The 14,054-nt window shown below is 36.1% G+C and overlaps 1 protein-coding gene across 2 annotated transcripts in view; it reads right to left on the reverse strand.

Moving 5' to 3' along the window:
* Positions 1-12,271, reverse strand: part of UBXN2B (UBX domain protein 2B) — a 36,778-nt gene extending 24,507 nt beyond the window's left edge. The window contains exons 1-2 of one of the 2 annotated variants that reach the window (XM_051970163.1): positions 11,824-12,258; positions 5,507-5,613 (exon numbers count right to left, since the gene is read on the reverse strand). In XM_051970163.1, coding sequence (XP_051826123.1) covers positions 5,507-5,613; positions 11,824-11,982 — 266 coding nt within the window. In that variant the 5' untranslated portion in view covers positions 11,983-12,258. Of the gene's footprint in view, positions 1-5,506; positions 5,614-11,823 lie in introns of both variants that reach the window. The other variant, XM_051970164.1, reaches the window with a different exon arrangement.
* Between the last annotated feature and the right edge of the window lie 1,783 nt (positions 12,272-14,054).

Below are 14,054 nucleotides of genomic sequence, written 5' to 3' on the forward strand. Positions count from 1 at the left end.
GGGTACCTTTGATTAATAATTTCTGAACATTCAGTTACCCAAAGTTGGTGTTACCTTCAGGCTGTCATCCATAAATGTGATGTCACTATTACTATGTTATTTCTAAGATCCTGAACTCTGAAATGCCTTTCTCTTATTCATAATTTCCTGCCCTTCCATCTATCCCTTTAGCTCATTCCCCCAAATTCACTTTGTCTTCACAATGAACTCCGGTCCTTTCATTCCTCCCCTTTTCACCAGTCTTACACTGTTGTTCTATTCTTACTTGTCTTTTTCAGTCTTGATCTGTAGTGAACCTATTAATCTACGTATATAGTGCCCAAAAACTGACGTCCCCCACCTCAATGCTATGTACTGAGATTACTCATATCTGCCTTGATAAATTTCAGGTTATCCTTATCATCTGCCTTTGACATAGAATTATTGATATTATGAAACTGATCACTGGATGCTAACATCTTGTTACAACATTCATGTCTCATCATCTATGATTACATCAACTGAACCATGGCAGGAGGTAGAAATTGCAAAATTCCCTGTGTACATTAGCTCTGGCAAAACATTGATTCATAATGAAATTTAGCTTCTAGTTAAAGAAATTTAGATTAAATTCTTCCTTTCTTCTCCCTTTTCTTTTGACCCTTTGAAGTTTGTCTAAGTATATTTTTATAATTATCTTTAAACTTCAAAAAATTTTAAAATAGCTCTCAAATGCTGACTTCATTACATATTTTGAAATCTACATTCATTTACTTATAGTTTTTCTTTCTGGTTGTTGTCTGATGAGTTTATATTGTTAAATGCTTTATTCATCTCAGTTTATTGTTTCCAAAGAAGACTCAAATTCCTCTTTTCTTGAATAAAAACCTTTTTTGATGATCAAGCTTAGATTTGTAGTCTAAGTTATATGGAGATGGAATTGAATTTTGTTTTTTAGAGTGTATTATAATTATTTTCCTTTGATTTTGGCAAAGCAATAATTATTTTTTGCAATTTGACTTCATTATTCTTAACACGTAAAGGGCTTTCCAGATGTCAATGACATTTTGACACTATATGTCTGAAGTCAGACCACACTGTTTCTCAGTAATTTTTATTATCTTTCTATAGCTTACTATTAGGCTTAGTTTCCTTGGATTATAGGACACCATCAATCAATCAATATTTGTTACAGCCTACTAAGTGTCTAAGCATAGAGGCACTAAGTATAGACGATACAAAAAAAGAGCAAATGCTAGTCTTTGCTCCCAAGGAGCTTAAACTCTAAACAAAACAACATACAAACAAATATATACAAAGCAAGCTATACAGAAGGTAAATAGGAAAAAAAACTGAAGGAAGACCCTGAAATTAAAAGGAGAGGAATAAAGTTTCCTATACAAATGGGATTTTAGTTGGGACTCTAAGGAAACGAAGTAGAGAAAGGAGAACATTCCAAACATGAAAGACACCTGGAGAAAATGCCTAGAGCTGAAAGATGGAGTCTCTTGTTCATAGAAAGCCGAGGAAGTCAGTGTCACTGAACTCAAGGGAATAAGTATAAAAAGATTTGATAAGTTAGGTTATATAGGATATATATATGATGCCAACATAGAATTTTGTATTTGTTCCTGGAGGCAAATAGAAAGCCACTGGGATTTATTTGGGGGGGGGGGGGAGTGAAGTGATCAAGCTCTCATTTTAGTAGCTGAATGGGATATAGATTTGAATGGGAAAAAGCTTGAGGCAGGAGGGAGGCATTGACAGTTTGTCCTAAAAGAATTTCTGTGAAGGAGAAGAAGGAGAGTTTTGGGGAAATTTTGTAAAGGTGAAGTTGACAAGCCTTAGCAACAGATTGGATCAACGGTATGTGTGTGAGACATACTGAGGAATGCAGGATGACTCCTGGGTTACTAAGCACAAGGGACTAAAAGGATGGTGGTATCCTTTACAATCATGCATTCATTTTTCCAAAAGTATCTTTGTTTTGGTCTTCATATTTTCTTTCCATCTCTGCATATTTTAAATATCAAATCAATTTATGTTTTCTTCTTTCAGGAAATCTGCTGTTTTGGAGAGGTTTTCTCATATTGTGTACTTTAAATCCTCTATTATCTTGTTTGTTTTTCTTAGCTCCTTCTTTGAGATCTTTAATTTCTTTCACCCTGATAGCCATAATTGGTTGTAAAATTGCATCTAAGATTTCTCGAACTTAATTCTTTCACGCCACAGCATTTATCATAACGAACATTTTTCTAATTGGTTTGCTGTGTTCCTTCTTTAACAATCTGTTTTTATTTTTTTCTGATGGTATCCTTAAATTCTTTGTTTTTTGCTAATATTGATTTTTTTTTCTATTTGGTGCAATATTTCTTTCTTTATGTTGTTGATTTCTTATACTTGATCACCTAGCCAGAAGTCAATGAAGTCTAGATGAAGTATTTTTCATGCAGCATGGTACAATGACTAGAGAGCTCTTTGAAAATATTACCCTGGGATACTTAAATTATTTTTATCTTCTTTAAAATTCTGGTTAAGTAGCAGTAATTAGAAATCTTTTCACAAAATATTAAGATTCTTGCTAACTCAAAATGGTTTCTTTGATCTCTTTTATTATTATATTCCATTTCCTTTTATAAGTCATTTTAAAACAATAAATATTTTAAATACATTGTCTTTTTTTTTTTTTACAACAGCCTAATGAATTGTTATAACCCATAATATGGGTTTACAATCCATTAACAGTTTTATAGTTATTTTCATATACAGAGATTTCTTTATCTCATCTTTAGTATAAAGTACAGAATATTCAAACTTCTAAAAGGACCTAATGGAGGTCACAGTATAATGGGAGGTTAATAAGATCTATCTGGGCCCTGGGAATCCTGCTTCACAAGATCTCCAGAGGAAACTGGAAAAGTAAGAAGTAGGAAAGTGAGGTACAGAATCATCTCAGTTCAAGAAACTGTATCAATGTTGGGCAGATCCAGGTTCCTCTCTTTTCTATTTCTACTTCTACTATACTCCCAGGATTATATACTAAATATTTCCAAATATTGGGGGGGGGAGATAATTGTGTAGGAGAATCTGACTTATGGTCACCCTAGACCATACTGTCTCAGTAGGTCTGAGAAGTATCCATTAAGTCCTCACAGAAATATCTATATGCTTTAAATTGATAAAGGTGTGGTCCTTAGTACTTTATTCCTTAAACAAGTACTGGCCAGAAAGATACCATATCTTCCATGCCACAGATGGTCAAAGGAGGATCCATGGGTCTTATATCTATGAGACCATCTATGCAAGAACAAGGAAATCATACAACTCAAAAGATGAATCTACAGTCAATTTAAACGTAGAAGCAAAGCTCTGTGTCGATGCAATAGCTAGAGAGGAATTCTAATGGATCAGAAAAATGAAAGGTACATAATTTCCTGGGCTTTCCTTCCACAGTTTACAGCCAAAGTATGATAGACAGGGTTCTCTTTACCCTCTGAAAGTTCAAAGGAGAATTGGGTACAGGACTACAGTGACATAGATTTCATTTGTGCATTTCTTTTAAACTCATATAGAGTTAATTGGCTTATATTTCTAACTCTTCTTATATGTTCTCCAGTCTTAATACTTCACAATTACAGTATCATGGTAAGTGGCCTGGACAAGGGTTAAATATAAAAGCTATTTATTTCTACATTTCTTCCTCTTCTTCAGTATCGAAAAGGTAGTTACTCTATAATTTCTGAATTGATGGTAAGAAAATATTTTCAGAGCTTCTCTGTGAGGTAAGATACCTGTCTTCAAATTGCTTTATTCTTGTTCACAAATCTTTGTCAACTACTACTAAGTGATACTCTACATTATAGGCATATCCCTCATCATCCTTTGTCAACTGAATCAATTTATACTTTTTTATCTGGCTTTGTCTCTTCTATAATAGCTGGTATGTTTTCTCAATAGGAATAGGAGTTAATTACAATCTAGCACTTCTCCCTTTCTCACATTGTCTAATTCTAGGCTTTCAGAGATGCACCCTGGAAGCTTGGATTTCATATGCTATATCAGGATAACTTAGTACTTTGCTACTACTCAACAGAATTTCACATTTCCAAGAAAGACAGTATAATTGCCAAAGACAAAGACTCAGAATTGAGATACTAGAAATGTCAATTAGACTGAGCCTCAAAAAATCCCATAGCATGTAAGGAAACAGATGAATTCTTTCAGTAAAATACTCAGTAAGTTGCTTCATAGCTCTACAAGTCACCCAATATCAGGAAGCCATCCAACTAGATCAAGAAGCTCTCCACACTGGAATTACAAAATCCTCTTAGAAATAGAACAAAGTAGAAGAGAAAAAAAATCTAGATTTGGCAGAAAGGGTGAGCATGGCCCTGGGGGTACTGACTGGCTCACACCATGAATCCCTATGGAACTCAATGATCTGTTTACAACTGTTTACGACTCATAAGACCAGGGCCAAAATCAAGTCTATTGGGGAAGACTGCTCTTGGTGCCTTATCAGAGATTCAGAATCTCTTTTCTAGGACCTATATATTTTCATATGATCTCTCATTACAATAACCCTTTGAAGGAGTAAAATTATCCTTCATAGACATTAAGAAACTGAAGCTCATTCACTCCATACCACACTGCAATGAAAAGAACATATTTCAGGAAATCAGGTAAGAAAATTTCTCCAAAATACTGAAAATAAAAGACAGATTGCAAACTGATAGAACTCATAACTTGCAAAGGTTAGGCTAGAAGTAGGATGATGCTGATGATTTCAGTAGTTTTGGGTTTACTCATTTGTTCACAGCAGTTAAATAGAATTGCTATTGGTAGTAGTGGAGATGTTGAAACTTTTTCCCCAAAAGGATGGCTCCCTCCGATCCTGTCTGCAAAGATCTCAAGGCTATTTATAAGGCTCTTCCTTTACTTTCTTAAGTTATCTTCATTACAAGCTGAGAGGATACAATGGGTCAAGGTGATTTGATACCATCTGATGTTTGGTACCTCCTTTCTATCTTAGGATGTTTTGTTGTTTCAGCTAGCCTGGTTTGCCTACTTTGTCAGTATTATTTAGTCATTGGTTGTTGTTGGGGATGATAAATCCTTTCTTCATAGTCACAACCTTGATTAATATTGCAAGGACTATTATGGACACAGAGACAGGACACTAAAGAAACAGTTATTCCTGAAGCTTTTGAGACTACTGATCTCTTTGTGGTACTTGATTGCTCATGTAGTAAGGGTAAGAAATGCTTTAATTGACAAGGATCTTTACAAATATGGAAAGAAATGACTGACTGAAATCAAAAGGAAATGGGGTTACCAAAAGGATTTTTAAAAATGGAAATAATATGTTGCCTATGGGAAACAATGTTGTTATATGTAAAAATCTAGGACATTGAGATGATTCACGCTTTAGTGAAAAATGACTTGAAGTTATTTTTTCCTAGTCTAAATTTCTAAACTTATTACAAACAGAATAATAAAAAATTTTCAGAACTTAAAGAACACTTACCTTTGAGGTGGTGTTCTGGGGCTTTTAAATACTTTAGCTTTGGGTTTGTCAGACTGAAATGATGATCTGCACTTAACTTCATCTTCATATAATTCTGCTAAGGCCAACTACAAGATAGAAAATGCTTATTGTAAATGTATTTAACACTAGAAATAAACTTTTTCTGGTTACTAAAAAGTCAAAGACACACAAAAAATACGTATTATTAATGAAATGGTAAAGATTCCTTCTTAACCAAAACATGAATACTTGACCCAACATATATGAGAAGAGAGGAACATTTTTCTTAACTATATAAATATAACTACTACTGAATGAGTTAGTTTAGAAATATACCATAAAGAAAAAATTAATAATATTGTTTAATTTAATGCTTAATGTTTCCAAACTCTAAAATTTAGTGAAAATAATGTTACTTTTAACTAAAGAAGTTTTTGCTCTCTTAAATGCCTTTGTAAATTTTTTCTAGATCCTAAGATTAAATTTTTTCCTCTCACATTCCATAAAATTATTTAATTAAGCTATTAATTACTGAAGTATAAATACTAAATAAACTCTAAGGTATCTGAATAATTTAATAATCATATTGTATCTGTCATATTTAAGTTTAAGAAAATAATTAAGTATTTAATAATAATACATGTAGTTATAATAATATACAACCATCTTACCACAAAGGCATAGCCTAATTCAGAGTACCACTTCATGTTTAAAACAATGCAGCAGCCTTCTAACTGATCCTCCTTCTTTCAATTCTCCCCCTTCTTTCACAAAGCTACTAAAATAATAATAATAAAAAAAAACTTCCTAAGGTATAAATCTGACCATGTATTCCTCTGTTCAAAAAATCTTCCAAAATTACTCTGAGCTAATAGGATAAAATAGAAACCTTTTAGTCTGGCAGACTTGGCTACTGCTTAATTTACTAGTGCTTTTTCATCTTATTCTACTTCAATCAATCAACTAGGATTTATTATTTATCATGAGCCAGGAACTGAGGATAAAGAACAAAAAATAAAACTATATCTGTCCTCAAGGAGCTCACCTTCTATTGGAGAATTCAACATGTATCTATAAATATGTACAAAATAAATATAAGATAACTTGGGGATTGAAGGAAATTACGGACTCTAAAAATCAGAGGTGAGGAGAAAGTGAATTTACAGAATGGAGATGATAGATGGAGTATCCTATAGATACAATGAGTAAAAATGCCAGTTTGCCTGGACAGTACAGAATGGGAAGGGGAGTAAAATATATAATAAGATTACAAAAGTGGTTTGGGACTGGGTTATAAAAGGTTTTAAAAACAAATGGAGGAGTTTAGATTTCATCCTAAGGGAACCACATGAATTTATTAAATAAAGGAGTGCCATGATTAATCCTAGGTGATTTGAAAAATGAACTGAAGTGGGAACAAGAGACTTGAAACAGAGAAACTATACAGAAGGCTATTATAATAGTAGAGGGAAAAGGTAAATACTCCATGCTTTATGTGGACTAGACTACTAACTATTCACCAAACTTGTTATAATATCTCCTTCATGTAATCATGAATGTACTCCCTCCTCATCACACCTTTCAAAATATTTCTCACTTGAGTTCTGGTGTTACAACTGTGATCTTCCAGGTGAAAATGTTCCTTACCTCTTCATATTTTCCTTTAATACTTGGTTTTTATTTCTCCTTTATGCTCCCAATATCTTGTACAATACTTATTTACATATATCTCTTCCACCTCTTCCAACCAAGCATAAAATAAACTCTTTGTAGGGAGGGACTATGTCATTTTTTTCATCATTGAAGTTCTAGCATCTGGCACAGTATGTACAGAGTCATTGCTTAACAAATATTTGTAGAGTGAATGGATCCAAATATTTACATACAGAAGTAAAGATAAGTTTGATTTTGAAATTGAAAATCAAAAAGGTTTTTTATATATAATACATAAATGTATATATACATGCATTTACATATGTATATACACATATATGTATATGGTTGTATACTACAGCTAAACACAGTATAAAATAGAAACTGAAAATAAAACTCTGGTTTTGGGAAAAGCCTTTAGAATCATCTAACTAATTTCCTTACTTAACAAGGGAAGAAACCGAGGCCCAGAAAGATGATTTGCCCAAATTCACATAGCTAGTTAATTAGTAAGAAAGACTCTAAATAGGTAAAGGAGAGTGAAAAATTGAAGAAAATGCTGAGATTATGAACCTGACTGACTGGAAAGATGATGGTACCTTTGACAAATAAGGAAATTTATAAGAGAGGAAAGTTTCAGGGAGATAGAGAACAAATTAAATCTAAATGAGTTTAAGAGTCTCTAGTATATCCAATTTTAAATGTCCAGTGAGAAATATGGGCAGCTAGCTGGTATAGTAGACCACCCTGTGGACAGGAGAATCTGAGTTCAAATTCAGCTTCAGACATTTACTTAGCTGTGTGATTTTGGTCAAGTCATCTAACCGTGTTTGCCTTAGGTTCCTCATTTGTAAAATGAGCTGGAGAAAGAAATGGCAACCTATCTAGTATCTTTACCAAGAAAATCCCAAACGAGTTCACAAAAAGTCAAATATGATGAAAATGATTCCATAACAATAAAAATATGAGACTGAAGTTCAGGGAGAGACTAGTGCTAGATATATGGATGGGAACTGTTTGAATAAACACAGGAGCTGATGAGATTACTTAAGAGAGAGAAGGCCTAAAAGAGAACCTTGAAGAACTTTCACACTTAGGGGGATGGTGTCAGGGGTCCTCAAACTACGGCCCGCAAGCCAGATGGGGCAGCTGAGAACATTTAACCCCCTCACCCAGGGCTATGAAGTTTCTTTATTTAAAGGCCCACAAAACAAAACAAAAAAAAAATTTTTAACTATAGTCCGGGCCTCCAACAGGAGGGACAGTGAACTGGCCCCCTATTTAAAAAGTTTGAGGACCCCTGACAAGTGAGGCAGTAAAGGAGACTAAGAAGTAACAGAGAGGTAAGAGGCAAACTGGGAGAGAATAGTGTCATGAAAATCCAGGGGAAAGACAAGTAGGAGAAAGTGGTTCACAGTCTCAAATCTGACAGACTGATTAAAAAGAATCAGAACTAAGGAAAAAAACTATTAGATTTGGCAATCTTTGCTCATTTGAAGAGAGTCAAATCAGTTAAAAGTCAGATTGTAGAGGAGTGACAAGAGGAAGTGGAAGGAGCAAGCTTAAGTATTCAAGCAAGGCAATTTTTTTCAAGTTGTTTGTGAAAAAAGCAAAAGAAACACAAGATAATTGTTTTGGGAGATAATGAGATCTAGTGAAGGTTTTTTAAAGAGGGGGTGACTTGAAAATGTTTGAAGGCAATAGGAAAGAAACTAGTTGATAAAGAAAGGCTGGCTATTTGGAAGAACATGGCAATGATTGAGGATGCAGATCACTGTGTGCATACACACACGCACACACACACACACACACACACACACACACACACACACACACATATAGGGGTTGTCCTTAGCAAGAAGATAGTGTTCTGGGCTTAGAATCAGGATAACTCATCTTCTTGAGTTCAAATCTGGTCTCAGACATTTAAGTAGCAGTGTGAGGGGTAAAGTCACTTAACCCAGTTTGCCTCAGTTTCGTCATCCATAAAATGAGTTGAAAGAGTAAAGGGCAAATCCCTGTAGTATCTTTGCCAAGAAAAACCCAGGGAGGGTTACAAAGAGTCAAACAAGAATAAAATGATTCAATAAAATTATATCTATATCTATCTATCTATCTATCTCTATATATCTATATCTATCTATCTATATATATCTATATCTATATATATGCATACACATATATATATATATGTATATCACAGAATGGTTCAAAGGTTCCAGAAAAGCCTTTCTTCCTGAGCCTAACTAATTCAAAAATCTATTCAACAGAACATTAAATCAGGTAGAAAACTTTTGATGCCCTCCTCCCCTCCCCCCATCTCTAAAGTGTTGAGAGGGTAAAAGGCAATCTAATAGGCTAGTCCGGTATTACCAAAACCATATTAGACAGTTAAAGAATTGAATTCAGAGTCAGAACTACTTTTATCAGTTTTCCACAGTAAATCAGATTCCTGGGATGAATATGTCATGAGAAAGTAATGATAATTTAAAAGTGATGAAGTCATAATTTATGCAAAACACAGTATTAAAAGAGAAAAAAATTTTTGTGGGGCTTTAACAATTAAGTATGATGCCAACTTGATAGACTGCAAATTGTCATTCTGTTCCTATGTTCTGCCTTAACAAAACACAATACTCCCAAAACTGGAACTTAGAAAATAAATTAGGGAGTGCACAGTGTATTTAAAATTTTTTCTTTGCTTGAAAAATATTCACCACAAAAAATTCTTTATGTAGCAAATTCACTGCAAAATGCTGACTAACAAAAATAAAAATAAAATAAATTGAGCAACACAACTTTATTTATAGCACAATAGAATTAGATTAGATTGTGAAGTTTTAGTCTGATGCATCAGAAAAATTATTTGAGTGGCTATATGAAGGATATCCTCTTCCAAATGAGCGCTGCTAGCCCTCTTTCCTCATCAGAACACATCTGGAATATTATATTCAGTCCTGGGCATCACATTTTAATTAAAATTATTCTAAGGTATGGGAGGATCTAATTAAAAATTACATGGAATAAAAAGGGTTGGATAAACTGAAAAGAATATATATTAATGAAAATATGAATAACCTAAAGATTTTTTTTCTTTTAAGAATTGTACTTAATTCAACAGTAGATTACTGATGTAAACTGAATGCTTTTTCCTGAGATACAGACTTTCAAGGCCCAAAATTGTAACTAGGTAATGAAAGTTACTTAGTAGAGAAGGTAAAGTTTTGAATTTTACTATACTGTCAGCTTCTTCCCCCTTCCCTCTCCTCCATGCTGGCATTTGTATTTAACAACTCTACCGTATGAAATTGTTTCTCTCAAGGATGTTTTCCAATCCAACTATGTTTCTCTCAACTGTATTCAAGGCTCACACTTATAGACTCTGACTTCATTTCTTTAAATTTATCAACTGGTAGTGATGGTGGATGGATCAGCTAGATGGTGAAGGGCTATATAGATGCAAAGATTGTCACTGAACTAATTAATTTCAATAGTGGGGTTTGAACCCAGATCTTCCCTACCAGAAACTCTACCCACTACTTTTCTGTCTATTGGCTTCCTTTAAATCTCAAACAAAATGTCATCTTATATAGGACATCTTTTCCAGCCCCTTAATTCTAATGCCCTCCTCCTCTTAATTATTTCTTATATTTCCTGTATATAGCTTATTTGTGTACATTTATTTAATTGTGAATTATTAAATTGTGAATTCCATAAGGGCACGACTTGTCTTTTCCCTTTTTATATACCCAGCGTGTAGTACCACTGTCTGAATTCCAGCAGACAATAAATGTGTACTGATTGACCAGGAACGCTACCCCTTGAGCCTCTCAAGGCTGTTATCACCTACTAAAATGGAAGGAAAAAAAGGTTATCTAGGAAAGCCCCTAAATTACTTAAAAAAATTTCACAGCTTTAAAGCAAAAGGCTACAGAAAAACGAAGATTTTTTTTTTAAGTAGTGATGCTTCTATGTGTACATCTTTTACATGGAAGTTTTTTTCTGGATAAAATTTGTAGAATCCGTGAGACCATGAAATTGGGGCCATAAAATATTCCAAAAGAATGCTTCTAATCTGGGTTTCAACAATGGCATACAGAGAAAATATGTTGAGATTAGAGGAGGAATCGGAAGAGCAATGTGGTTGAAGAGATGAGAAAATAAGATCTACGATCTAATTTCCACTAAGTTTTAACTTCCATAAGGTGACACTGGCCCTCATTCCTCCGGACACACGGATTATAAACACGGCGAAGGTGCCTTTGCATGGTGACAATGGAAAAGGCTCCGGGTGCCAAGGACAGACCCTGGCCTGCACTTTCCCACGTGTTCCTATAGAGTTCAGTCAGTACCTGAACCACCACCCAACACCGTGCCCATGCCCACTTTTTACTAAGAGCCGAATAGGTGATGAAGAAGGGTAAATAAATCAACGAGCCGGAGGTGAGGAGAGGCTCGTTGGAAAGAGGGAAGGAAGGCGGATTTATGAGCAAGACTTGAACCTAAATCCCAGCCTGGTGCAAGAAGAGGAGGGGGCACCCGTTAGTGGGGGAGGGGAGAAGGGTGGGCGGGAACCGCAGCCCCTCCCCTCTCTCAGCCTTCTCCTTTCCCAGGCTGGGCCCCGCTCCGCTGAGGCTGTCTCGGGTGCTCCTTTCCTTCCCTACCTGCAAATCGCGGGCGGTGGGGGGCCTGGGCCCAGCCCGCGACCCCGAGGGCTTCTTTTCCTGGCGATGCCCACCGGGAGTCGGCGGGGCCGAGGCCCGGGCAGCTGAAGCCTCCTCCTCCCGGTCTTCGCCCGGGTGAGCTGCCCCGCCCTCCGCCATCTTCCGCAGGCTCCGTAGTAGCCGCAGTAGATGCCGCTGCTACTGCCGCGGGTCAGGCTTGCCTTCCTCGAGACTCTGGGGACTTCCGGTAATGGGTTACCCAGGCAACCGCCGCCTCCCCGGCGGGAGGACGCACCTGCTCCCCGCGGGAGGACTCCTCCTACCCTAATCCCTCCTTCCCCTCTACTTCCCTCCTCCTGGAAGAGCTGGGACCGATAGGAATCTTCACCGACCGATCTCTTTTCCCGAGTCTATTTCCCCGCTTTTTCGGGGTTAGGGGGAGGGGAGGAAAAGAGGGGGAAGGGAAGAGTAGTACTCTGCTCTGGCGCTTCCTAGAATGTCTGGGGGGGACACCCAGAAAACTCTTACGTCATCCTACCTGCTTCCTGACTCCGCCCCTTCGGGGCTCCCGCCCTAGTTCTGGCTGCGGGCGTCGGGGAAGGGCGTTTTATGGGCAAGGAGTTGGGCAGGTGGCGAATTTATCCGGGTATAGAATTTCTGAGTTTCTAGGTCGTTTCTCTCAAGTACAACTCCTGAGCTTGTGCCCGACCACCTTCTGGTCCTTTTTGGATATCTCCTTTTATAACTCTGGTCAAGCAAGCCTATGGACTCCTTAGAGTAATATTTTTATTAGAAGGTAGCCAATTATATTGAAATATAATAACCTATATGTATGTATGTATACACACATGTATAATGTACACATTCACACACTCACACTTACAAATATGTTTTACAAAGAATTCTTCAACTGGTTTCAAAGCATATGCATATATTGTATGCTGAAAGTAGGGACCAGTATGTGATAGAGTTTCTAGCTTATGGTGTGTGCTTCTGGTAATAATAAAGCGATCATTTTTTGCCTGATAAGAAATCATTACTTCTTCAGGGATATTTATAGATACATTATATTTCCGTGTAAAGTCTCAGACAATAATGCAAACCACAATACAATGAATTAGGCCCCTATGTTCATCTTCCTTATTGGAAAGGCATTTGATACTTCTAACTTAATCTTTACCAAAATCAATCAAATCAACCAACCAATAAGTAATTATAGCTAAACTCTGGAGACATCAATACAATGAATCAAAGAAACCCAATTTTCAGTGGGTTTACATACATTTTTTTCTTTTAACCCAACAGCATTTATTAAATGCATTTTTTCTATGAAGCCCTGTACCTGTTAATAAAGATGCAGAGATTAAATAAGCATAGTTCCTGCCCTCAAAGAGGGTAGGAGGGTAGAAGTAACAAAATAAATATACACTTTTCATTATGGTGGTAGTCTGAGATTTGAGAAGAGATAAATTGCTTACATAACTATAATGATTATGTATGTCCACAAGGGTAGTCTAAATATAGTTTGCAGGGAGGCATAGATATCTCTATTTGGAATCTGATGTATCCTTATCCAAAACAAACTGTGACTCATGCCTTAAGGGGAACAGTAGAAGGGCCAAGACTGGCCACTCTGTTTTCCTCAAAGATCTTATCAGACTAGATTTGAGGAATTCAGAATGGCTTCAGGAAGGAGATGATGACACCTGACCTAAAACTTAAAGGAAGGGAAGGTTTTCAACAGGCATAGATGAAGCTAGGACATGGTGGAGAGGATCCTTTTTCAGTAATGAAAAAAAGTTGGAGGAGTTAGAAGAACTTATAGAGGACAAAAGGAATGGAAAATTTCAGTCCAGTTTACTTGATTCATAAAGTATGTAATTCATAAAGTATTATGAACCTGAGAAACCAGAAAGTTGGCAGTGCTTTTGAAAGAAATAGGGAAGTTAGGAAGAGGGAATGGTAATGAATTCACTTAAGTGCCTTCTCTGTGCCAGGCATTGTACCTAAGCACCATGGATACAAAAAAAAGCACCTCCCCCTAAAGATAATCAGAAACAAAACAGAAGCTCACAGGAATGGACATATATAGTTTGAAATGTCCAATAGGCAATTTGAGACTTAAACTTAAGGTATACAGTTGCATAGAAATGGCAGTTAAATACATGGGAGCTGATAAGATTACTGAAAAAGTGGGTCTAGCTCATTTGTGCCCACATAAGAGCATTATT

The sequence above is a fragment of the Antechinus flavipes genome, chromosome 1, assembly GCF_016432865.1.
Source record: "Antechinus flavipes isolate AdamAnt ecotype Samford, QLD, Australia chromosome 1, AdamAnt_v2, whole genome shotgun sequence".
In the NCBI taxonomy this organism is placed as follows: Eukaryota; Metazoa; Chordata; class Mammalia; order Dasyuromorphia; family Dasyuridae; genus Antechinus; species Antechinus flavipes.